Source organism: Beta vulgaris, chromosome 1 (genome assembly GCF_026745355.1).
Source record: "Beta vulgaris subsp. vulgaris cultivar EL10 chromosome 1, EL10.2, whole genome shotgun sequence".
NCBI lineage: Eukaryota > Viridiplantae > Streptophyta > Magnoliopsida > Caryophyllales > Amaranthaceae > Beta > Beta vulgaris.
Genome location: NC_079202.1, coordinates 58,667,572 through 58,695,067, shown reverse-complemented (window position 1 = coordinate 58,695,067; position 27,496 = coordinate 58,667,572). Strand labels below are relative to the sequence as shown.

General features: G+C 33.5%; 1 protein-coding gene, 1 long non-coding RNA gene and 1 pseudogene across 4 annotated transcripts; all 3 read right to left on the bottom strand.

The window, feature by feature from the left end:
- Positions 1–6,600: 6,600 nt before the first annotated feature.
- Positions 6,601–10,541, bottom strand: LOC104887871 (5-OH-xanthotoxin synthase-like; annotated as a pseudogene).
- A 124-nt stretch (positions 10,542–10,665) lies between these two features.
- LOC104887880 (6,7,8-trihydroxycoumarin synthase) lies at positions 10,666–14,720 on the bottom strand. 2 transcript variants are annotated; one of them, XM_010672650.4, is made up of 3 exons: positions 14,080–14,720; positions 12,912–13,221; positions 10,666–11,539 (listed from the first exon to the last, which is right to left on the bottom strand). In XM_010672650.4, the coding sequence occupies exons 1-3, from the start codon at positions 14,655–14,657 to the stop codon at positions 10,931–10,933; spliced, it is 1,497 nt and encodes a 498-aa protein (XP_010670952.1). In that variant the 5' UTR covers positions 14,658–14,720; the 3' UTR covers positions 10,666–10,930. The 2 variants fall into 2 exon arrangements, with proteins under 2 accessions (XP_010670952.1, XP_048494564.1); XM_048638607.2 differs by having other exon boundaries at positions 12,912–13,104.
- Positions 14,721–15,568: 848 nt separating this feature from the next.
- Positions 15,569–26,232, bottom strand: LOC125494801 (uncharacterized). 2 transcript variants are annotated; one of them, XR_007271043.2, is made up of 3 exons: positions 25,671–26,166; positions 23,563–23,627; positions 15,569–18,788 (listed from the first exon to the last, which is right to left on the bottom strand). It is a non-coding gene; the product is annotated as an uncharacterized LOC125494801 (long non-coding RNA). The 2 variants fall into 2 exon arrangements; XR_007271042.2 differs by lacking the exon at positions 15,569–18,788 and having other exon boundaries at positions 23,336–23,627; positions 25,671–26,232.
- Between the last annotated feature and the right edge of the window lie 1,264 nt (positions 26,233–27,496).

Below are 27,496 nucleotides of genomic sequence, written 5' to 3'. Positions count from 1 at the left end.
AAGAGGATGGTACTTTGAGATTTCAAGGAAGGTTATGTGTCCCCAATAAGGAGACATTAAAGAAGAGGATTTTAGAAGAAGCTCATAATAGTCCTTTCTCAATCCACCCGGAGGAAACAAGTTATACAAAGATTTGAAACAGACATTCTGGTGGAGCAACATGAAGCAAGAAGTCGCTGAATTTGTGGCAAGATGCTTGACTTGTCAAAAGGTCAAGATAGAGCACCAAAGACCTGCAGGGCTCCTACAACCTTTGAGTGTCCCTACTTGGAAGTGGGATTCGATCCATGGATTTCATAATGGGACTACCACCGTCAACTCGAGGCATGAACTCTATCTGGGTGATTGTGGATAGATTGACGAAATCCGCGCATTTCTTAGCTATAAGAAATAATTGGAGCTTAGACAAGCTAGCTGAGTTGTATATGAACACAATTGTCAGGCTACATGGAGTTCCGAGTTCAATCGTATCTGATCGAGACTCAAGATTCCAGGCAAAGTTTTGGAAAGAATTGCAAAAAGCTCTTGGCACTAGACTCGACTTCAGTACAGCCTTCCACCCAGCAACTGATGGTCAGACGGAACGGACGATACAGACCCTGGAAGATATGTTAAGAGCATGCATGTTAGATTTTCAAGGAAGTTGGGAGAAGTACTTGCCACTGGTAGAATTTTCTTACAATAACAGCTACCAAGCTAGCATCAAAATGGCCCCTTATGAAGCACTCTATGGAAGAAGATGTAGAACACCCCTTTGTTGGAGTGATATTGATGAAGCTCGAATGATCGGACCCGACTTGATACAAGAAACGACAGAAAAAGTACGATTAATTCAGACCAGGATCAAGACTGCGCAGAATCGACAGAAGAGCTATGCAGACCGACGAAGGAGACCACTAGAGTTATAGTGGGTGATCATGTTTTTCTGAAAGTCTCACCTACTAAAGGTGTCATGCGATTTGGTCAATCTGGTAAGCTTAGTCCAAGGTATATCGGCCCATATGAGATTCTCGAGCGAGTGAATGACGTGGCTTATCGACTGGCGCTACCGACAGACCTAGATAAGGTGCATAATGTCTTCCATATATCGATGTTAAGAAAGTACATACCTGATCCAAGCCATGTGATTAGGCATGACCTTTACAACTGAGAAACGACTTGACTTACGAAGAAAAACCGATTGAAATTCTTGACCGTAAGGAAAAGCAGCTCAGAAACAAAGTAATTCCCATGATAAAGGTTTTATGGGCCAACCATTCGTCGACTGAAGCAACTTGGGAAGTTGAAGATCAAATAAAAGCGAAATACCCTCATCTATTTGCTTAGATTATTATGTATGTTTATCATGTCGATCTGCATATGTTATCTAAAGTATGAATATGTTTTACTTTCATAATGATTTTTGATATGCACTGCATGACCTTATTTTTAGTAAGTTTCGAGGACGAAACTTTTTCTAAGGGGGTGAGGATGTAATATCCCGTATTTAAGTAATACTAATTGTCGGATTAATTATAAATTTTTCAAACTAACAAAAACAAGATTTATAGATATTAAAATGCATAATAAGCTATTTTAAGTTTCCTTTGTTTAAATCTAACTTGTGGACAATAAAACAAGTATATACTTAAGTAAAAATAGAAATTACAAAAATCCCCTATGAGTCTAACTCTAGCCCATCTTCTTCCTTCCTCCATTTTCTTTCTCTGGCAATTTTTTTGAAGTGTTCACACATGAAATCAAACACTTCAATTCAATTCTACAACGCTCATGTCAGAAATCTTCTTCATTAGTCAATAAAGCTTGCCACAATATCTCACAAAATCTGGAAGAAGCCTCAAAGTTTGAATTCTCAATCTTCCTCCATTAATGTAACTTGACCAAAGTTCATAAGCTTTGAATTATAAACTGAACAGCAAGGCAATGGCAACCTCCAACAAGCTCTATAAATACCAATTGATTCCCAAGTTTTGCCAACACAAAATAAAACCAAAAATCAGAAAGTTTAGATAATATTAGCCAAAAATATACCACAAAAAAAAAAAAAATACCACTGCTTCCTCCTCTGTTTTTGGGCGCGCTCCGACGCACCACCAACGACCACCCTCGCTCACACCTTCCTCTCTCGCTCACCTCACGCTGTACCTTTCCTTTCTCTGTCGTTGCTGCCACCGCAGCACATTTCCGGCGACGCAGCCACGCTACAACCACGCCGCAACAACCCCTCCGCTAGCCCAGCCACCTTTCTTTCTCTCGCAGCACCCTCTCTCTCCGCGAACCCCCTTCGTCACTCCGGCGAACCACCGAGGCCCAGGTGCTGCGCGGTAGCCGTTTCAGGCGACAAGCTCTAACGTTCCTCCCTTCCCTGTTCCCACGTTATAGACTTATAGGTATGCTGTTTTTACTTCCTTTTATTTTTATATTTTGGGCCTAAGGTAACTCATTAGTATTTTATCAATTACAATATTTGGACTCAAGCAATATACGAGTTATAACTTTACTGTTGCTATTTAGACTAATGAGATTGGAGGTATAACTTATAAGTTATAACTATCTATTATATTAAAAATAAGTATACTATTTTTTTCTCCAAGAAATATGACTTAAAGTTGAGCAAATTTAATACTAAGTAGTCCTACCCTATATTTTATTAAGTCAATATTATTAACCTCAATTTATTAATATTTACATATGACAAGTGTTAATTTTATAAAAGTTAATGACGATAATTAGTTAAGTAATAAGACGGTGTTTATAAAGTTTAATAGATAAGTGATTATACGTAGTCTCGCAATTAATATGGTTAACGAGCCAACTTTGTAACAATAGTAATAACAAATGAGGAAAGGTTATAATTTTAATCGTCTCGTTATCAATTATGGGTTAGATTAAGGAAAAAGGGATATTGCAAGCCTCCCCCGACTATCAAAGTTACTAAGCAGGATTTGAGGTAACGTCTACTGTAACACCCGCATTCCCTTTCTAAATATCTGTTTTATGTTGATATTTATAATGTTTATGTTAAATGTATGCTTTTATGGATTGCGGGATATGAAATACTTTTTATAAACATGATATTTCATGACGTTACGTATTTATTATGACTTTCGAAAGATTAAAGAATATGATTTCATGATGATTGTGAAGTATAATGTATAAATAAAAAGAAATGGAACATGATAAACAAAAGTGAAAGATGGTTCTTGGCAGTACGATGTTATGTTGGTCGTGCACGGACCGTTCTATTCTATGGCGGAAACGCCACCTTCTGGTTAGGGACAATTGTCCCTGGTGGCACCGCACTATGCATGGCTTTATGCCACCTTCTGGTTAGGGACGATGTCCCTGGTGGCTATTGCCCTATGATTATGATGATGATGATGATGGGAGATGTCCCTGTATGTTATACTCGCCAAGTTACCAATAAGATAATTATAATGATGATTATGATATGAAGATAATAATGAATTTATGATTACATAAAATGTTTATGAAATGTTTTTACTCTTTCTCTCTCCTCCCTGTTTGCAAATAAAATGAATTGAAATGAATTTACGATGTTAGAGTAGTATGTTACTGGGCCTCGGCTCATGACGTTTTGCTTTTCTGTTTTAGGTAATGACGGGGATGACGGAATGGCATAGCAGTGAGGAATAATTACTACTTAAATTATGCAGACTCTTATTAATATGTATTATAAGCTTGAGAACATTAGTTTATGAACCTTAATTATGTTTCACCTAGCTATTTATGCATTTCTAAGTTAGTTATGAAGCTTAATATTTATAAAGTTATGTTCTTTAACGAACTGATGTTGCCTTGTATTTTCCAAAAGGAAAGTACGGCAGTAACGCACCGACTAAGTTAAGTCTTCCGCTGCTAAGTAAGAGCTAATTAATGAATTAATGATGCTTAGGAGTCGGGGCGTTACACAAACTTAGTCCGAGTCCAACCTGATCCGAAAACCAAAATCTGAACCCGATTTGCATCCGATCGGAGTCTACCCGAACGCAAGTAGACCCAAGAAAACACATTTAGACCTAACCCATTGTAACCCGATCCATGTCAACCTAAAATATTACCGACCCGATATTATCAATCAAATATGTTTTAATCATAACTTTAGTTCAGGTTATTATAAATATTTCTATATAAGATATTAAAATATTGTTACTAATAAAATATGTGGATATATTTGATGATATGATTTTATTTAACATTGATGATCAAGTTTATTAACTTGTTCATTATTTATGTATTTCTCGCATTATTCGCGCACACAGATATGCGTGCGCCGATCCATACTTCGATCGATATCGATAATGACTAGAATTGAACGAACTTAAACTTATAATGGACCATTTCAACTCCACCTGAATCTAACTTGAGCTAACCCAAGTTCATCCAAACACACCGCGAGCCGACCCAAGTCCATCAGAATCAAACTTGATCCGCACAAAGCCATTTAGAGTCGAGCTGAATGGTCCGACCCATACCCAACCTGCACGCGATACGTTGGTTAGGCTGGATCCGACCTAAGTGGTTCCGACCCAACCCACACCCGATCCGAGAAAAGGTTTGATTAGGTACGATTTGACCCAAACACATCCAATCCAACTCGGGCCAATACAGACCCACCTGCTAACCTAGATTGACATCCCTAGACCTAGGTAATGATTTAGAATATTAGAAAAGACTTGATTTGATTAAAAATTTCACATGTTAATTTTGATTTGTTGAGATTAGTTAAATAGTCAACATCAATTTTATTCAACAATAACTAATTGAATTAATTCAAAATTAGGTTAATAAAATACTAGCTTCATATTCAACTTACACAAAAAACAATAGTGGAAAACGTTATATAACACAACACAACACAACATATCCGTTCTTAAAAAAACCCGGATCCATAAAGCATGAGAATTTTTCAGCCAAATTAAAGCTGGGATTATTAACCGATTAGGTCCTATAATGAACTAGATTAGTTACCAGAAAACGGATCTGGTTTTTTGTTAACTGATCCGGATCAATTATTCCTTATTTCTTTTTTTTTTTTTTGGCGACAATTATTCCTTATTTCATCTCCTAAGTAAATCCGCGTTTTTCCTTCCTTAGCTTACTCATTTCATTTCTCCCTCCTTCCTCTTGCCTTCTTGCGCTTCAACTAGGGTTCTACCACTGGGTTGTGCTGCTACTCCACCACCGAAACCCACCGCCAACCAAACTGACCGCCACTTATTGCTTCCACCGCCAACAAACCCCACCACCACCTGGTTCCTTCGTGTACGTGCTGCTGCACACTTTATCCTTCCTCCAATGTTTCTCCACCGCTCTACCACCCCTGCTGCACCACCAGCTGTGCGCCTCCACCCGTCTTACACCACTACATTCCTCCTCCACCTCCTCCTAGGTAACTAAAGTTCATAACTTTTTATTCTAATCTCATATTTGAAGCTTTCAAGTTTATCATTTTTAATTGTAGTTTAAAGAACCATACATTACCTGTATTTTATTTAAAAGCTATACAATTTGACCTCTGTTATTGTCAAAGAAAAATATTGACCATTGAATATAAATGGAGCATTATAAAACTAAATTATATATTTAGATGAAAGTATGATTTTCTTTAGTTATCGACTTATCGTATAACTTATAAATAATGGTCAAAATTGAATATGAGAATAGTTTTGTAGATAGTGTGTGGATAATGGGCAAGCTACTCTATCTGAATCTCACCAGACCTGGTATATCATATAGTGTCCAACAACTCAGTCAATTCATGAGTGCACCAAGAAAGCCACATCTACAAGTTGCTATCCATGTAATTAAATATTTAGCTAGCATCATTAACTGGGGACTTTACTATCCTAGTGATTCCAACCTCACTCTCACAACCTTTTGTGATGTTGACTTGGATAGTTGTGCCTTTAGTGCTCGTTCCCTAACTGGATATTGTGTGTTTTTAGGAGACTTTAATTTGTTGTCTCTTGCAAAACCAAGAAGCAGAAGACTTTCTCTAAATCCTCCACAGAGGCAGAGTACAAGTGTATGTCCTAAACTACAAGTGAAAGAGTTTGTATTGATGGCATCCTTGAAGATCTCGGCTTCAACATTCCCAAGCCAATTAATCTGTATTGTGACAACAAGTCAGCAAATCACTTGGCTCACAATCCCATTTTTCATGAGAGAACCAAGCATCGATCTAAAATTAGTATGTCATTATATTCATAGTGGTTTCTTGAATGTACTCCACACCAAATCATTCCTTTAACTAGCTAATCTTATGACTAAGTCTCTTAGTGAGTAGCAACACAACCATTTATCTTTCAAGTTGGGCATTGTCATCCCTTGTGCTCCAACTTTAGGGGAGGGTATTGAGAATACCTATTCTTTGAATTAATTTTTCATATAATGTTGTGAATTGATGTACACATCAACATTCCTAGGCTATGTGTATAACTTTTGGTTGTAGTATTTCTAGGTTGATTTGGTGGGCTGAGGATTGTCTGTTGTGGACACAACGACCTAGATCATTCTTTTCTTTCCTAGTATTTATTCCTAAGAAGTAGGCTGCGCCGTTTTTATAACAAACACACATAAGAAAAGTTTGATATTGAAATAAAGAGAGCAGTAGAACAAAAAGCTACTGCATTGAGAGAAAGTTTGAGTTTTTAAAACTTTTGTATTGCCACAAGGCATAGTGGATTTTTCTTATGCATAACAATGCCAGGAAGCACATCAGTGTCGATATCCTCCATTTTTAAATCACAAGGCAATTCCCAGTCAAAAAAATGCAACAGATTGGCAAGTGCGAGCTCCATGTTCGCAAGCCCAAGATGTATGCCCGGGCATATCCTTCTTCCAGCTCCAAACGGAATTAGCTCGAAATCACACCCTTTAAAATCTATTGAACTTTCCAAAAACCTTTCTGGCATGAATTTTTCTGGGTCTTTCCAAGATACAGAATCTCTTCCAATACTCCATGCGTTCACATACACTAACGTTTTGGGTAAAATATCATACCCTTCAATGGTACTTTTATGGATTGTTTCGTGCACAATTAATAATGGAGTTGCAGGGTGTAGCCTAAAGGTTTCCTTCACCACTGCTTTGAAGTATTCAAGCTCCTTAAGATCATTGTTACTGATGTATTCCTTGTTTTGTACAGCATTTCTAATCTCATCTTGTACTCTTTTCATAATGATCGGGTGCTTCATTAGCTCTGTCATTGCCCAAACCACCATTGCTGAACTTCTTTCTGTTCCAGCAAGAAATATATCCTGTAAAAAAGTGTAAAAAACAACTTTTGGTTTTGGTCTCTCTTAATGATCAGAATTAGTAAACTTAGCTTGGACATAATTATTCACTAATACATAATATTCGAAACTTGCTAAATTCTTCATGGTGTATGTATATTTTCAAAATAATAGGTAACTGAAAATATTCAAATTAGCCGTGAAAACAAACAACGTGATGTTACAAATTGCATGGACCATATATTTAGTGCATGGCTATTATATGCAATACTCTTTCATATCCGTAGGAAGTAAAAAATCCCATAAATTTTGAATACACATGAAATAAGTTCCTTCATTTAATTCATGGGAATTGGAACATAAGGGGAGTAGAGCTTATCATGAATTTCTACTTACAAAGTGGAAGTAAGCAAGCTAGCTACTTCTCCCATTTTGTAGGAAGTAGAAGTCCATGAAAGTTCTACTTCCCTTATTTTATAAACTATTTGTCAATCAAATAACAAGCACGTCTTGTACTTCCTAGGAAATAGACATTACGATGATTTTTTTTCTAGCCAAACAAGTCCGTAGACTTATTTTAGGATTGAAATTTGACTAAAATACCATATTTATATTAGTACCTTTAAAAATTTGATATTGAATTCCAACTTTATCCTTCATATCTTCCCTCTTCGAAAATTTTCAGGTACAACCGCTCATAAAAATAAAATAAATTAACCATCTCACAACTGAAAAGTCTCTAAAGAGACCATCTCACATTAAGACTAACGTGAGACGTGATAATTCACACGCGCTTGATTATGATTTAGCAGTGCAATTTGACTAAACTATCAAAAATGTCATCTAATTACAAAAAAGGTGCATCTATTTTTACGTAATAACTTTTAATGAAATTATGTTAACTAATAAATTAAAACTCATAACTATATATTAACCAATAAACCATAATAATGAACCCAAAAAGTTAACATCGACCAAACCACCATAATCATAATCCAAAACAATAACTTTTTATCTAAACGTATAACTAATAATCCAAAGCGATATATCTATTAACTCGAAAACTATAACAAATAACAAGTAAACCATAACTATTTAGTATCCACCCAGGACCATGTTATATATCGAAAACTATAATTAATAATATGAAAGCTATAATTAATAGCGTGTAAACAATTACTGATAACTAAAAACTATAACTATTAACCTTAAAAATATAACTAGTTACCCAGAACCATAACTCTAAGTAATAACATGAAAACCATAACTAATAATGTTTAAACAAATACTAATAACTAAAAACATAACTATTAACCTGACAAATATAACTATTTACCCAGAACCATAACTACTTACACAAAATATATATTATGACGAAAACAATAACTAAGTACCTGAAAACCATAACTCATAACAATAGATACAATAGAGTTTCGACCCATTGATAGAGGGAAACAATGAGCTTTCAGAATTAATAATACACTTACTTGACTTTGATGCAACAATGTTGTTGTTTAACCAGGAGAAACTAAACTAAACTAAACTAAGCATCATCAAATTCTCATGATCAAGATCGAAGAAGACGCGACAAAAGACGTTAGTCGAAAGCTTCAAATGTTTGAAAAGACTGCATTCCAGCCAAGATACATGGTTTGGTGCACGTACGTGATGGTAGTGCATGATATTAGCTGGTCTCACGTTAATACTAACCTGACACCGTCTTTTCCAATAATTTGTGTTTGAAAATTCATGAAAATTGAAAATATTTTCCTTTAAAAAACATAGAAAGAATCAATGTTCAATCGTGACTGAAACCAAAAAAAAAATAGTAAATGCTATTATTGGTGGATGAGAATCAATACCATCAAAACAGCTTTGATGTGCTCCAAAGTAAGGTCAGAAGATGGCTGTTGTTTAAGCTTGAGTAGAACGTCAATGATATCCTCCCTGTCCGATTTAGACTTGTTAGGATCAAGATGGTCATTGATGATTTCTTCAAAAATAGCATCCAATTCCTTAAAAGTCCTTTCAAGTCTAGAGAACTGTCCAGTTAGCTTATCAAACCAGCCAATAGATGGAAAATAATCAGTAAAGAAGAAGCTTGTGAACATGGCTTCTGCTTCATGTAGTAGACTATGCAATCTGCTCCTTGGTCCGTCATCATCCGCATACCTAAACAACAATCTTCTTGATTTAACTATCTTCGATGGAAACTAAAACAAATTTAACGAAATACTTCTTCCATCTTTAGATATATAGAATGTTCAACCTTAGCTTTAAGTCGCAACTTAATTCTAACCTTTGACCCCATCTTTTGAGAAAGAAAAAAGACAAGGGAGTATTTGACAATTAGAGTTTTGGAGCGAAAAGAGAGGTTTGAGCCACTTTAGCAAATTAGATAACACTGTACTGGAGACTGTAGATAGTGTGTGGATTAATGAAAAAAAAAGAGGGAGTAGTGAATACCTCTTGCCAAAAGTAATCCTGCATATATTAGAATTTGAAAACCCCACAATCAATTCACTCAAGTTTACGATTTGTGAAGCACAAGAAAGGGAAGAGATCTTTTTTACCATCCTTGAGACTTCTTCTTGGCGAATTGGAGCAAACAATTCCACTCTCTTTGTGCTAAAAAGATGAACAACACTTATCTTCTTCATTTCTTTAAAATACTCATTATATGGGGAAAAAGCTATGTCTAACCCATTATAACTTTTAGCCTTTGCATACCAACCAAAGGTGGTCTACTACAAAAGTTAAGGTCCTGTGTTTTGAGGACCTCCTTTGCTAGCTTGGCCGACTGAACCACAACAACTGGTACTTGTCCGAGTCGCAAGCTCAATATTGGGCCGTAGATCTTGGCTAGCTCGGCAAAGTAGACGTGCGGTTTCGAGGCGTCGAGCTGGTGTAGGTTTCCGATGAACGGGAATCCTCTAGGTCCAGGGGGTGGATGAAATGGTTCATTTTTGGTGTGATTTTGACGAAGAAAAAACAGTATGGTAAGGAAGAGGATTGCTAGTAAGGGAAAGATGAGCAGCATCTTTTTTTGAGTATATTAAGGGGTTATTTGTGCATAAACACATGTATTGTGTGTATATATTCATATGTTGAGGCGTTGAGCCACATTATTGAGCATTTCCCATTATTGAGCCAAATTATGAAACGGAAATTAGAAAAAATTATATCATTTTCATTATTTATTATAGGTTATAAAGTCCAAAGATGAGCCACGTACAAGACAAGAGTCGTACTCGTACCACTAATTTATATAGACAGGCAACATTGTACGCTTATCGACAAGCAAATACCGAACTCCGCAAGTTTCATGCATGGATATTAGTCACTACTTTAGACCCCCCACAGCTTGTACCAAAAAATTGAAAAGGAGACATGACAAAGGCGACAATTGTCACAATCACAGAGTTATTGACAAGCAACAAGGCTAAGTGTGGTACCACTTATTTAGAGTTGATACATACAATTTTTATTTTTTTGGTACAAGCTGATACATATATATATTACCTATAGTTATATTTATCATAAACACATATATAGACGCATTATCATACAACATATCACGTGAATATTTACAATCTCACCTCAGCTTCACCCATCTAAACCAGTTGCATCTGTAGAATTTTATAATTTGAAGAAGTGGTTGTGCTTTGAGATTAAATTTCTTTTGCAAGAAGACAAAGTGGATTTTTCTTATGCATTACTATACCGGGGAGCACATCGGTGTCAATATCTTCCTTTGTTAAACCATTATCGGGTATTTCCCAATCAAAGGAGTATAGCAAATTGGCAAGTGCAAGTTCCATGTTAACAATACCAAGATTTAACCCTGGGCACATTCTTCTGCCAGCTCCAAAAGGAAGTAGCTCGAAGTCATTTCCCTTGAAATCTATCAAAGTTTCAAAAAACCTTTCAGGCATGAACTTTTCTGGATCTTTCCATAATTTAGGGTCTCTTCCAATAGCCCATACATTGATATAAACTAATGTTTTAGGTAGAATATCATAACCATCGATTGTGGTCCTTTTTACTGCTTCATGTGAAACTAGTAACGGAGCTGCAGGATGCAATCTAAATGTTTCCTTCACAACTGCCTTAAAGTATTTGAACTTCGAAAGATCATGTTTTTCTACAAAATCCTTATTTTGTATTCCATTCCTAATCTCCTCTTGTACTTTCTTCATTGCATGAGGGTTCTTCACTAGCTCCGTCATTGCCCAAACTACCATCACTGAACTTGTATCCGTTCCTCCTATAAAAATATTCTGAAAAAAAAAGAGTATACTATCAAGATTATAGTTATCAATGTCCTTCTCATAATAAAGTTTCCACTTGTTTTATCCAAAATCAAATTTCATAAATTTTAGCTATAATTCTCACCATATATAACAATAAACATCATCAAATCATGTGGCATCTTATCAGATTTATTTACGTGTACATTTAATATACCCACTTTATAATTTTATTCAATAATATAATAAAATATGACGCTTTAATCTACTAATCGATCTAAAAAGGAAATGAAAATTTTGTCGGTTTATCATAGAATGAAGGAATGTTTATTCTAGCTTTTAGAATTTTATGCAATTTTATCATATACATACTTCCTTCATGTTTTTTTTTACTTGCATCATTTTGATTTTTATCTCGGCAGCACAATATTTGACATATATTTCTTTAATATATTATCTAAAAATATTGAATAATTGATATTTTAGGAATATATGTTGAGAGGAATCTATGTCATCTTATTAGGAATTATTATTATACTTATATCTATGTTAGTCATCTAATATTATCCATCAAAATTAGTAATTTTTCTTTTTTTTAATAGTTCTATCCAAATTAAATGACACATATATTAAGGGTTGTTGCATAAAAGTGTGATGATTAAAATGTTAAACAAATTAAATGTGAGGATAAAACATTTTCATAAAGGAAATGATACATTGAAACCAAGAAGCTAAAAAAAGGTTCATATGAAAAATCCAAAAGTAATGTATAAATAATGCAAAAGTCAAAATAACGTAAACAATATATTCCCGAAATAATAAATATATAAAGTACATACTTCTTTCATTTTTTAGTTATAATATCGAAGTATTGCACAAGAATTTAAGAGAGGAGAGATAAAAAAAAAAATGTTTGTCATAGTCTCATGTGCTAATAAGAGAGACCATATTGCAAAAAATGCCAATGTCACACGTAATATGTAACTTTCTAAAATTGAAAACGTTGAAATTAAAAATAATGAGGAAGTATAACAGTGTAACCTAATCAAAGCCTATTATTTGAATTGTAGAGAATATATATATATATATATATATATATATATATATATATATATATATATATATATATATATATATATATATATATATATACTGAATATTCTCTATCAAATTGGCTAGCGACCATAGCAAAACTACCTTCATAGTGTTCATGTGAGAACCTAGAATTAAGTGCTCCCTCTTAAATTTTTACACATTTTATATTTTGTTCATTTGAGCAAAAATATGTGACAAATATTCGAAAAAATGTGCTTGGGAGCACATATTTCTAGGGCTTCGGAAGCACCTAAGCACTTGCACTATCAAAGGAAAGAAGATATATATTATGAGAATTAAGAATTACCATCAACAATGCTTTGATGTGGTCCAAAGTAAGCTCAAAAGAGCGTTCTTTCCTTAGGTTGAGTAGAACGTCAATAATATCCTCTTGCTCAGACTTGGTCCTGTTTGGATCAAGATGGTCACTGATGATTTCTTCATAAAATGCATCCAAATCCTTGAACGTTTTTTCAAGCCTCGACAAGTTTCCGTTTAGCCTATCAAGGAAGCCACCCAAAGGGAAAAAATCAGCATAGAAGGATGCTATGAACATGGCTTGTGCATCATTTAGTAGGGTATGAAATCTGCTCCTTGACCCTTCAGCCTCCTCGTATCTGGAAAAGTCAGGAATGCAAGTTAAAGCATATGACACAATTTTTTTACTTTTCCAACATAAATTCCATTCCTTATGCTTTCGTGAATGTCTTTCCCTAAGATAACTATAAATCTAGAGTTTGACTGTTAGATATAGTCGAGAAATTGTTAAAGGATAAACTCAATCAAAAGTTTAATCTAATGGTTAAAGCCTCTGGTGCTAACTATTCCATTAAGAAATTAAAGGAAGGGTTGATGAAATTGGATTCCGTAGCCTTCTTGTCATGCTGGCTCGGATAACATATCAAATGACGAACTCCATTAAAAATTTAAGCTAATAGTTAAATTCCAAAAAAAGTCTTATACACTATCAAATATATATTTGTGGATGATAACCAAGATTTGAGATTGTATCCTTAATCATGTGGCACTCCATTAAAAAACATGAGTACACATTATTTATATTAGGCAGTTTTGATCAAGAGATGCAGTGTTGATTGAGTTGATTACAACATTCAATTCAAATAAGTATTGACTGTTTGAGTACACATGAGAAAATGCCTTTTCATAAGACTGAGCTGAATAATGGGACCTAGAACAAATCACAACATAATATTGTGTGTATTAGGAAATCAAGTCAATACGGTAAGACCGCATGAAGTGAAAATGATCATACGACTAAAGGCATGACATATTGACATACAGTCATGGGAAAACCTCTTTTAGCTTGAGGCACGATAGGGTCCAACGCGAGGCTAACATGTCGTGTTGTGCCAAACCTTAGACACGAAGACTTGACACGAGTCACGACTCAGTCTTATCTCTATAGACTATAGACAAGGTAATACTGAGTAACCAAATAGAATTATTAGTCTTACCTCTTGCCAAATGCAATTCTGCATATATTCGAACTTGAATATGCCGTAAGTAGTTCACTCAAGTCAACAATTTTTGAAGCAGAAGACAATGATGATATAGTTTTAATCATCCTTAAGACTTCTTCTTGACCAATAGGGGCAAAAGACTCCACTCTTTTGGAGTTAAGGAGATGAACTACACTAATCTTCTTTACTTCTCTAAAATACTCATTATATTGGGAAAAAGCTATGTCTAACCCATTATAGCTTAGCTTTTGGGATCCAACAAATTGTGGTCTATTAGAAAAGTTGAGGTCCTGTGTTTGGAGAACCTCTTTGGCTAGCTTGGCTGATTGAACCACAACAACTGGTATGCGTCCGAATCGCAAGCTTAAGATTGAGCCATAGGTCTTGGCTAACTCGGCTAAGTAGACGTGAGGTTTCAAGGCGTTGAATTGGTGTAGGTTTCCTATTAAGGGGATCCCTTTAGGTCCAGGGGGAGGATGAAAAGGCTCATTATTTTTTCTGTGCTTAGTAAGAAGCAAAAACACTAGGGTAAGAAATAGAATTACAAGTAAGGGAAACAATAGTGGTGGCATGACTTCTGGTCGAAGGTTTATATGCGCTTGTTTTTCTTTTGTGGTATATTGAGCAACGAGCTAACCTATTTATAGGCGGACAAATCTCTAGCTAATCTTTTCACAGCTGCTAGAAGATAAGTATATAATAAATTAGTGTACAATAGTTGTAAAATATTATAAATGACAAAGCCTTTTTCGCCATCACAACATATATATACAAGAGTTGTAGGAATTCGATATGGAAAGGGAAACCTAATTAAACATGGAGAATAAATTCTAACTAAAATCTATCTCTAACAAGAGTCCTATATTATCTCCAACACTCTTCTTGAAGCTGGAGCATGGGTAGGTTCCACAATGTCCAACTTGGACAACAAAAAATCAAACTGAGACTTGCCAATAACTTTAGTAAAAATATCAGCTCACTGTGCCTTTGTAGACACATAAGAGGCCGAAATAAGTCCTTCAGTGATGGCATCACACACAAAATGACAATCGACTTCAATATGCTTTGTGCGTTCATGAAAAACTAGATTTTAAGCCAAGTGTAACGCAGACTGAGTGTCACAGAACAAAGAAAAAAATTTGGGATGTTGCACACTCAAACATAGAAGAAGGGCCTTTAGCCACTTCAGCTCACAAGTAATAGCAGCCATGGAACGATATTCAGCCTCTGTAGAAGAGCGAGAGACTGTATGTTTTTTCTGGGTCTTCCAAGGAATAGGAGAAGCACCCAAGAATACAATCCACCCCGTGAGAGATCTACGAGTACGAGGAAAAGTTGCCCAATCAGAATCACACCAACCCTTTAGATATAAATCACTATCAGCACGAAGAAGAATATCCTGTCCAAGGGTACCTTTCAAATAACGAACCACACGAAGGGTAGCATCCCAGTGTTCCTAACAAGGAGCCTGCATAAACTGAGAGAGAACATGAACAGCATAGGGGTAAGTCAGAAGAGTAACAACCAAATAAATCAAGCGGCCAACGAGGCGCCTGTAGGGTGCTGCATCATCCAATAATGCGCCAGAAGCATGCACTAACATATAGTTCTATAATAAGATCACTAACATATACGAGAACATTTAGTTGCACAATCCCACTAGTATAAGTGAACGGAGAGTAATCAGAGTAAGACTGAATAAAAACATAGCCTTTCAAGGTAGAAACCAACTTTGCAAACGAACAACAAGGAGCCTGCTTCAAACCATACAAAGATTTACGTAATCGACATATCAAATTTGGATTAGGACATTCAAAACTCGGAGGAAGTTTCATATCAATTTCTTCACCTAGATCACCATAAAAAAACATTGTGAACATCCATCTGATGAAGTTCCCAAGTCTTGGAGGCAACAATAGCTAAGAAGGCCCTAGCAATAGTCATCTTAGTGACAGGGGCAAAAGTTTCATTATAATCAATACATGCCTCTTGATGATTGCCTAAGACAACAAGACGAGATTTCAAACGTTCCACAGACCCATCAAATAAATATTTAATGCGATAAACCAACTAACTACCTAAAGTTTGCTTCCCAGGACGAAGCTCTTCTAGTATCCAGGTACCATTATCCTCTAAAACACAAATTTCATCATGCATAGAAGTTTTCCAACCATCATCCTTAGCTTCATAGCTTCTTTGAAAGACCTGGGTTCAGGGTGAGAAATAACAGAAGCAAGAAATTTGCAACACTTCTCAGAAAAATTTGTGCAATTAATATAATGAGCTATAATACCTGAAGGAGATGAAGCAGGTTGAGATGGACTTTCAGCGGCCACAAAATGAGTGACAAAATCTTTTAATAATACAGAGGGAATATTCCCACGTTTACCACGGTCGAGTCAGTAGAAAGTGTGGAAGTTGGATCAGGCATTGGAGAAGTAGGATTGCATGTGGGCTAAGAGGCCAAAGAAAGAGAAGAAGAAAGGGAAGTTGGGCTCGTGTGAGAAGAGGAAGAAAAAGCAGGTGGTTGGACCTGATACAGGGGGGATTTGGACCTGACTGAAGCAATGCGGGCTCAAGCGAGAGAGGATAGAGTTTCGGGCCAGACGAGCTAGGGAGACACATGGTTTCAGTGATGCGGAAGTCCTCCAAATATGATGAGAATGATGTGGAAGGAGAGGCTCATGGTGGTAGATAGAAAAAGGAAGGGAATCATTAATGGGGGTAGATGTAATTAGATAGATTAAGTGAAAATTAAATGGCTAGTTATTGATGAAATTAAGTAGGTGAGGAAATTAAGTAATAATAGTATTGTAATTAGGTTCTTGCTAACGGATGTTTCGGGATGTTAGATAAGCACTATGTATATTTACTCGAATGGTATAAATCTTAGAACCAAAATCACGCGTCAATTGGTATAATTAATCTTTAGATTTATTTAATATTTCCATTTTAGTTATCTTATCTAATGCCCCTGGGCACTTGTTAGCTTTTCCATATATATATAAAAGGAAACATTTCATGATAACCATAAATTGTATCAACTAAACGAGTCGCTTCATTTCATGATAAGTCTAAATTGCGCTTCCAGAACTTCCAGTTGAATTTTGGTCGCACAAAATTCTCAAAAAGATTGGTATCCATATTGGTTCGTTCATTAGGGCAGACAAAAAATCAAAATTATAAAAAAGAGAATTCCCATAAATCCAATACACGGTAAATATTAATGCAGAGACCCAAAGAAGAATATATATCTGGTTGGGGAAAGTGACAAATGAAATCATATAAATGGGTCGTGGAATGACCAAAATTCAGCAAAATTTGCCAAGTAATAGGTCATTAAGATTCAAGGTGTGTTTGATTGGACGAATATAGTCCAATGGAAAATGATATTTCGTGAAAACCATTTTCCATAATAAAACTCAATTGTAGATTGATTTTCCTTTGTTTGATTACATGAAAGTAACTTCATGTGAACTTATTTTTCTTTGTTTTTGTTGTGCATGGTATTGTTTGATAGAGTTGGGGGAAAACGTGGCTTCCCTTGCCTCTTTAGGGTAAGTGATCACCTTTGAAAATGAAGTTCAATTCATATTTCCTTTTCTTAATCCGGTCCAAATTAAATAGAGGAAAGTGAGGAAATAAATTTTCATGGAAAACACTTTCCTCCCAATGAAACACACTCTTAAGATGCAAGATTTACCATCAATATAGTAGATAGTCCGAAAAGAGCTCTTCATTACTGTCGTTCAAAACCAAGGTCGGAAAATTAGGGTGAACGTCGGTGGAGGAAGGTAGAAAAAAAAGTGCCAAAACAACCCTTTGTGCTAAAATGGCGCCAAATTTGGAAGAAAATAAGAAAAAGATGTCTCGTGTACAATTCCTTTGAAGTCCTCGGTGACCTTGAGTCACTATCATGATTGTGGGAATATTGGTTCAAAATAGGAGTTAGGGTGCGTTCTATTCAACTTATTGGCCCTGAACTTATTGGACCTTATCTGAACTGAACTTATTGAACCTGAACTGAACTTATTGGAACTTATTAAACCTGATTGGACCTGATTCAACTTATTGGACCTGATTGAACCTGATTGGAACTTATTGGACCTTATTGAAACTTATTAGACCTTATTGGCCTTGATTGAAACTTATTAGACTTATTGGACCTGATTGAAACTTGTTGGACTTATTGGACCTGATTGAAACTTATTTGACCTTATTAGACAAAAAAATTGACTATTAGTAATATAAATATTACCCTAACGTAAATACTACCCCTCAAAATTTATTATGAAGTAATAATTAATAAAATTCATCCTTTAAAAATAATTATTATTAATTATCTCTTATGATAATTAATTTAACAAAAAAAATTTACTATTTATAAATTCAAGGTAAAATCAAACCCTCTGACATTCAACTTTCTTATATCCCAATATGGGTTAGGGTTTATGATTTACCTTAGGAGCCCTACTTTCCTCTTTGAGACCTCATCACTTCAATTCAAGCGCAACCCTGGGTCGCAGAAATGTCTCCACCTCCCGCCAACAGTCTTTCTTCGGAATTTGACTGAACGGGTCGACCACCTCCTCCCGTTTGTTTGATGAGCAACCTTTTATTTGGCCTCTGTACTAGTAGTGAAGAGGCTTGCTACTTTCGGACCTTTCCCGCTTTCTATGTACCCAGTCAACGAACCCCGAAATCTAGTATAAATATAAAGAAAATCTTTTGTCATGCTAACCTTCTTTGAGCTAAGGACCCGGCTGGGTATTTACATGTTATCTCTAGTTATTTAAAGACGAATTGTAAAATATTATAATTATAATTATTATTATTATTGTTAACCTTAATTATTTGACCATGATTATAATATTATTTAATAGCAATATGAATAATCAAATAATAGACAATAATACAAGTATATACTATACATTGTGGTACTTTAATAAAAAATTCTAATAATAACATAATCAGCTAATAGTAATATGAATAATAAAATAATAGACATAATACAAATAAATATAAAATAATAGACATAATATAAATAAATAATAAATAATAGACACTAATACAAGTAATATATATAATCATTGTGGTACTTTAATTAAAATTCTAATAATAACATAATCAGCTAATATGAATAACAAAATAATTGACAATAAAACAAATGTTTATTAAACATTGACTATTTGGATCTTATTGGACCTTATTAGACCTGATTGGAACTTATTGGACCTTATTAGACCTGATTGGAACTTATTGCACCTGATTGGAACTTATTGCACCTGATCGGAACTTATTGGACCTCATTAGACCTTATTGGAACTTATTGCCCTTATTAGACCTTATTGCAACTTATCTGATAACTTTGACTATTGGAACCTAAACTTAATTTTTTAAGTTGAACAGAATGCACCCTTAGTGGTTGTTAATGAATCGAGTTGTTATCTTTAGTTAGTTAAATAAACATGCGTTTAAATTGTTAACTAAATTATAGTAGCACTAAATTAGTGGTTTAGTTTTGATAGTGTTGTAAGATTAAAACATTGATATTGCCCTCACTTAGTTGTTGTGGTTGTTAGTTTAACGTAGTACGTAGTGATGTACTTGCTTATTTAAACACAATTCTCTCTTGATTTCATGAATGTAGTAGTACAAATAGATTGTATAAGTTTTCTTTTTTCTTATAAGTTCATAAATAATGTTAGTGAGTCGTAATTGGAAAACTAACTGTTGCCCACCAAACAAGATCCCAACCCCTCAAACCCTATAAAAAAAAATTGATCTAATCCCAAGAAAAACCTTACTATTTGTTGAGGTCGCCAAATAAGAAAATATTTGTAGTGAAATTGGGTGGACTTTAACGTGGATTCAGTTGGTTTAGTTACAATTTCGAAATTCTGGAAAAAAAAACATGCCTTAAAAGAATCATGCATTCATGCGCGGACAATATATGTTGGATTAAGTTTGGCTCATTGGTCCGCTTGTGAAAAAGTGTGTTTCCGCTTTTCTTGCCATGCAGGTTCAAGGATAGCGAACAATTTTGTGATTCCAATTTATAGTAATGCTTGGATTATTTACAAATTGGAATATTCGAATGCTCGGATAAATTGAAATTATCAAATTGCCATGAGATTAATAGGGTGAATGAATGATTATTAATTAGTTACTAGGTAGTATTGTTTGTCCTAATGGCCATTTTGGTCTTTATGGATGATTATTGAAGTTTAATCAGATTTCTTCGAAGAGAAATAATCTTTTTGCTTGAATAGCGAAGATGATGTATTAGAATGCTTTCAAAGTAGAAAAAAGTGTAGAACAATTTATCATTATTCTTTTTATTTTTATATAATCAAAGAAATTAATCCTGTAATCATCAATTTTAATTATTTACAGTTGTAATTCTTTAGAATTGATGTATTTTGTTCTTCAATCAATTTAATTTAGTTTTTTTTTCACGTTACTACTCACTGATTCCAAACCACATGGATAATATACTGAATTCGTCATCATAGTAAATATGTTCAAGCAATGACCTAACAAATAGTAAGCTAAGGCTCTTTTCTCCTCAAATTATTAAAATAAGTTTCAATAAAATTAAGTTAAGTTCGGCAAAAATAAGTTAACTAATTTCAACAAAAATAAGTTAAGTTCAGTAAATATAAGTTAGGGAAATTTCCTGAGATATTCGATCTAGAGGTTTGATGAAATTCTCAAATTACGTCTCACATTTGGGAAATACCTCATATACTCCTGATTTTTGTGTTTTGGCTCAAGATACCCAAACTAATAATAGAACCCTAGCATTGTTAGTTTTTTTTCTCCATTCTTCATGTTCATCTTCTTCATCTCTCCTCTACCATCCTCCATTAATGAAATTCAAACCTTCAATTTTCTCTCTCTCCTCCCATCTCCATCTTCCTGAATTTCAAAAAATAAAATTCATCGATCTTCATCTTCTTTCGCCATTTTTTTCTTTTTCTCTCTCCTCATCTGTTGTATAATGGCCATAGTTGGACTGCTAATAGTAGTGAGGAAATTTGCGGAAGTATTACTATCATTGATGAAATCCTTCAGGTTATTAGTTAGATTTTAGTTTTTTGACTTTATTTTTTTTTTCTTGTTTAATTATGTTTAAGTTGATTAATTGTTATTGCTTGGAATTTCGATTAAATGTCTTGAATTGCTTGTATTGGATGTTGAAAGTAGTTTGAGTGAAATTTTCACTTTTGAGAATTTAGGACGACGTAGATGAGAAGGAGAGAGATAAAATTGAAGATTTCGAAGATCATTAATGGAGGATGATGGGAAGAGAGATAAAGAAGAGGAAGATGGAGAAGGGACAGAAAAAAATTCTCCCTCTATTTCAAAATATAAGGCATTCAAGCTTTACGAAAATTTGCTTTGATCACAAATATCTTTCAAATACGATAAATAAAAATTATAAAAATTATACCATTGGATTCGACTTGAAAAATACTATGATAATATTATTTTTTAAATTTTTTTATCAACATAAATTGAGAGTAATAAATGGTCAAAGTTCGACCTCGAACCTCGTGCGTGCCTTATATTGTGAAACAGAGGGAGTAATAGTGTTAGGATTATTTCATTAGTAAGGGTATCTTGAGCCTCAATCACAAAATTTATTTAAGGATATTTGAAAATTTTCTTATATGCGAGGGGTAATATGAGAATTACGACAAATCTCAGGGGTACGGGAGGAAATTTCCCAATAAGCTAAGTTAAGTTCAGCAAAAACATGTTCAGTAATAATAAGTTCATGGAAATTAATTAAATTCAGCAAAAATAAGTTGAAAATAAATTAGGTTTAGCAAAAATCAACTCTAAGTTTCAGAAAAAATCAAAAAAAGTGAAATTAGAGATAAATTCCACCAAAAATAAATTAAGATTACATAAAATAATTTAAGTTAAGTAGAATAAGCTCAAGAAAACATATGCAGTTTTATCCGATGACGAATATTTGTTCAGATAAATTTGTATAGAAAATTCTTTTCATAAGATCATTACTTCTACAAATTCTTATTATATTTTTACCATCTTTGAGTTGATCCGAAGGACTGAAGGAGACTGAACAATATGAAACGAAAGGATAGGCAACTAATGTAGCGAAAAAGGTTACGACATTTCATAGTATGTGCCGTCTGTAGTCTGTAGTCTGTAGTCTGTAGTCAGTCTGTAGTCTGTAGATCACTAATTTTCGCGGTCGATGTTGGTGTTTTACTGGCGTTCACAAGAATCACAACACTATCTCACAACATTTTTTTTATTTACATTCAAAGTTTATATTTAAGTAACCAGCTTTCCTTTTATGAGAAAGTCGCAAGAAGTAACGCATAGTTTAAATTAACCATAAAAAAAAAAAAAAATCTAAACATTAATTACAACGATCCACATGTGATTTTGGAATGCATTTTAAGATTTATACATTTATAAAAATATACTTCGTAATTATCCAACACCTTGTGACATCCGTTAGCAAGATCCTATACTATACATATACATATACATAAATACATGTATATGTATATATATATATATATATATATATATATATATATATATATATATATATATATATATGAGGGAAGGGATAAATAATGATATAATATCATCACAGACTACTTTCTGAACTAAACTCCACAACTAATAAGTTAATTAATTTAGATGGAATGGTGAATAGAATGAGTTGTCTAAACTAAAACCAGTCTTCAATCTAGAAGATGAAGTAACATGCACGACTCCGTACTCCCCTGACCTATGATATTGAGGCACCTTTAAAATAAAAACAGGACACGGTGATCAATCCGGTCCCGAGAAAAGTCATGAGGTACCACCATGTACCCCAACTCATACTTGTCCAACACTTCAAACATCCACAAGTATAAATGTATTGCTATCCACGTTTCACTTTACATTATTAATAATTTATTCACTTGTTATGACTCGCAAGTAGTACATTAATATAATCATCAAGGTACACAAACTTCCTTTTTATCTTAAGATTAGATAATAAGGTGTTCAACAACTTAACAACCCAAGATTAATTTCTATATTAAATTCATAACCTTCCTTTATTTATTGAACCAAGTCAACAACTAATAGGTGTAATAATCAATTTACCAAATAAGACTATCGTCCTCATAAAGTGATTAAATAATCCAAAAAGAACAACATAATTCACTGATGATCCAATACCAATATAAATATTTATTATCACTCACTTGAATTAATAAAATAAAGTTTATTCCCAAATTCTATATGCTTACATCAATATTTCATACAAATATAATATAATCATCAAAATCAACATGTTTCACACAAGGACATACAACATGCAAATCTAACTGAATACAAATCATATATGAACTAAAAATAGTTTCTTATACATGTACTACATAAATCCCATCATTAGGACATGATACTAGCCCAACCAACACATATGTATATACGTACCTTGTGTAGACAAATCGAGAGACAACTTTCAGAAGCTTAAAAGTCGTCTAAAGAGAATTCTCTGCCTAAAATAACCAATACAACCATAAATCAATAATCTATAAATTTCCAGCCATATTAAAATACTTTAAACCCTCTTCAAATTAAAAGTGTTTTAAAACATTTTCCATCATTAAAACTTAATTATTAAAGCCTCCTAATATAGTACTCCTATACTAGTTGTTAAAAACCCTTAAAGACTCATACTTTGATCGATCATAAAAACTCCTTCATAAGCATTTTTACTAAATTTTCAGCAACTTACAATATAATAATCCTTTTAAAAGATATTTAAACATAATTAAAATCATAAGAATACTCACTTTCATAAACTATAATATACTATTATGATTTTTCAAGTTATAAAACCCTAACAATTTATGCTTCAATACTTAAATCTCAATTCAAACACAATAAAAAAATTTGAAATTTAATCACTTTATTATATAAATTACATAATCTTACATTTATATTTAAATCATCAAATTATAACTTTAAACATAAACATATTAAAACAATTCTTAAAAATATAAACTTTACATTAATTAAATATAATTTGAGGAGGAAGAAATAACCAAAGCAAAGGAGAAGGGAGGAAAGGACGACGGCGGAGGAAAAGGCGGCGATGACTGGCCGGTCGGCTGGCGCGGTCAGGTCGATTGGCGACGGTTGCCCGAGAACCACGAAGAGGAGGAGAAGAGAAGAAAAAGAGAAAAAGAAAGAAGAGAAGCCAAAAAAATAAGGCGAGAGGAAAAGAGAGAAAATAAGTGTGGGAAAATTTTGGAGTTTTGGGGGTTCATATAGTTTCCCTCTTTTGGGCTTAGGTAAAGGTGTTTGGGCTAATATATTATTTAGTGGTGGGTGATTTGAGTAGTTGGGTTCCTCTAACCCAATTTAAATTCCCTTTTGTAAACCAAAATGTGTGTTTAAGCTATTTAAATATATTTTAAAGTATGACTAAATAAAATATTTGAATTTTTAAATCATTACATAATTCCTTTCACTTTCAAATAGTCAACCTTTCAGGAAATAAATTATTTAAATACTAAAATATCTTAAAATATATAAAAAAAATATTTATAAAATTCATAAATTACGGGAGATTACATCTATTCACAAATATATAAAATGCACCCACAACCTTTGCTAGTTTTTTACATTAGTGAATTAATATATCTTAATTCATCTGACTATCAATCTTTCACATTTACTGTAATCATAACTATAGTACGGACAGATTAATAAATTAACAAGGTTTGAAATCAACGCACGCATTGCCTGCATATAACTATTTCTAGTATATATATATATATATATATATATATGTATAGGGGTAGGATCCGCTGAAAACAACTCTTAGTCTGAAAACTGAAAACAAGGGTAACTATTACCACTTTTAGGGTAACTTTATATACTTTAGGGGTAACTTTTGCCTGTTTTAGGGTAACTTCACTATATTAAGGATAACATTATATATTATAAGGGTAACTTTATATATTATAAGGGTAACTTTTAGTACGTTTAGGATAACTTTAGTATATCATAATTAATTCTTATCTGTGTAGAGTAACTTTGAGTATTATAAGGGTAACTTTGAGTATTATGAGGGTAACTTTTAAGTCTTCAACAAATCTACACCAAAATCCACCAAAAATTCACAAGTCAGAAATCAAATCACCGACAACTTTTAATTTTCCCCACTTTCTTCTTCCACTTTCATCTTCTTCAGCCTTCTCTTTCTTTCTCAACTCTCAAAATAAAAAATCTGGTGAAATAATAATATCAATTGAGATAAATATAGCGAATTCAAAAGCTAAAAATTTGAAACACAAGCGAATTCTCAAACTACTAGACCAGAATTGAATACGAATAATAAAAAAAAAAGACCAGAATTTAATATCAATTGAGCTGAAAATAGCGAATTCAAGAAATTCAACCTTAAAATGCGAAAACACAAACAATTTGTCAAACAACTAAAGCAAATTTGAGCGAAAATAAGCTAAAAGTAGCAAATCACAAGCTTAAAGAATGAGTAATGTAAGAAAAGAAAAAACTAATCCAAATCATACAATTTGGACATTTGCTCTGCCACCAGATCAATCAAACCAACCACTGCATCATACACAAGAAGATGCATACAGAGAAGACTTAACGTCACCTTCATATCTTCCAGAGCATGGTTTTCACTTCAGGAAGGTGAGCAACCCTCTCGCCGGCGATTTTCTCTCTCCTATATTCTCTGAAACACGATTATCTTTTTTTCATGATTCGAAAATTAAAGGATTTTCTAACTGATGTTGTTATTGATTTGATTAATTATCGCAATTTAGGGATGAATGAAGAGAGCTCTAATGAAACGTGAACATTTGAATAATGGATTTGTTTCTAGCTTTTCTTTTAGGGAAGATGAATAGTGAGAGCAAGAGAGATTAGAAGAAATTCAGAAGAACAGAAGAAAGAGAAACAGAAGGTGAGTAAGAGTTCAGAAAAATAGAAGAGAGAGAAACAGATAGGTGAGTTGTGTGAAAGGAAATACAGCGAGATTGCGTGTGAGTGTTGATGTGCAATCGTCAATCTTATAATCAACGGCTCAGATTTTTAGTTTTCAGTTTTCAGCTTTATGGGTGTTTTCACAAGATCCTATTCCTATATATATATATATATATGTGTGTGTATATATATATATATATGTGTGTGTATATATATATATATATATATGTGTATATATATATATATATATATATGTGTATATATATATATATATATATATGTGTATATATATATATATGTGTAGTATATATAAGGTGGTGGAGTAGCATGTTCTAATTTTTTTTTTAAATGTATAATGATAAAATGGAAATAAACAACTAAATAGAGAGTGTCAAGTAATATTGATCTAGAACGTTTTCTTAATATATTAGTATAAATTTTGGCTTCTAAACAATCGAAGTTTTATACTCCCTCCGTTTCTTTTTAATCTACACATTTTCCTTTTTAGTCCGTCTCTTTTTAATCTACACACCGTTGCTTTTTCTATTTTTGTTAACATATCACATTACTTTCTTCTCTTTTTCCATTCATGTCATTCACTTTTTAATATTTTAACCCATTTTTTTGTTTCTCTCTCTCACTTTTTAGTTTCTCTCTCCACCTTTTCCGTTTCTCTTTTATACTTTTGTATTTCCTCCTTGGTTCTCCCCAAAGTGAAGTGAGTAAATTAAAAAGAAACGGAGGGAGTATGTACGTAGCAAACTAGCAATTGTAGTCTTTGTAGAACCAGTACTACTGGTGGGTGTTGCTATATCAATATGGCTATGATTTGCAGATCGTTTTATCCGTGTTTAACAAATCGACAAAACGTGCCCTGAGAAAAACCAAGCTGTTGTCTTCAAAATGATAATGCTGCCTATGAGATTTTTGTGGATAAAGTTCAACTATAAGGATGAATTTTTGTCCCAAGGGAAGTAACTAGAGACGACTAGAGAGTCACATACTCAGATATGCCACTGATTTTTTTTTTTTTTTTTTTTTTTTTTTTTTTTTTTTTTGTTTCTGGTATGTACGAAATACAAAGAGCAATAATGTTTTTTAAATTTCTTTTTGATGGGACAAAGAGCATATATACCATCCAACATCAGATCTAGAGATTTTGAAGCGGTTAAATCTAAAGAAAAATATGGTCTATATTATTGCTCTAACTAACATCAAATCCCAATTGATCTTGTAAGTTATCTAAACTCTCCTATATTAATGGGTGCACCTCAAGTCTATTAATATTTGGAAATCAACTAGTGGCGGCTCTAAGATTTCATCCACGTGGGTTCCTAACCAATAAGTTATTATTAAACAAAGAAAAGACCATATTAAATTGATCAAAAAATATGATACATCAATT

Coding starts and splice junctions, on each gene's coding strand:
- LOC104887880 (XM_010672650.4), bottom strand. CDS start 14,657: ATGCCACCACTATTGTTTCCCTTACTTGTAATTCTATTTCTTACCCTA. Junction 13,222..14,079: donor AGAATTGCATTTGGCAAGAG/GTAAGACTAATA, acceptor TGACTTTTCCAG/ATACGAGGAGGCTGAAGGGT. Junction 11,540..12,911: donor ACATCAAAGCATTGTTGATG/GTAATTCTTAAT, acceptor TTTTTTTTTCAG/AATATTTTTATAGGAGGAAC.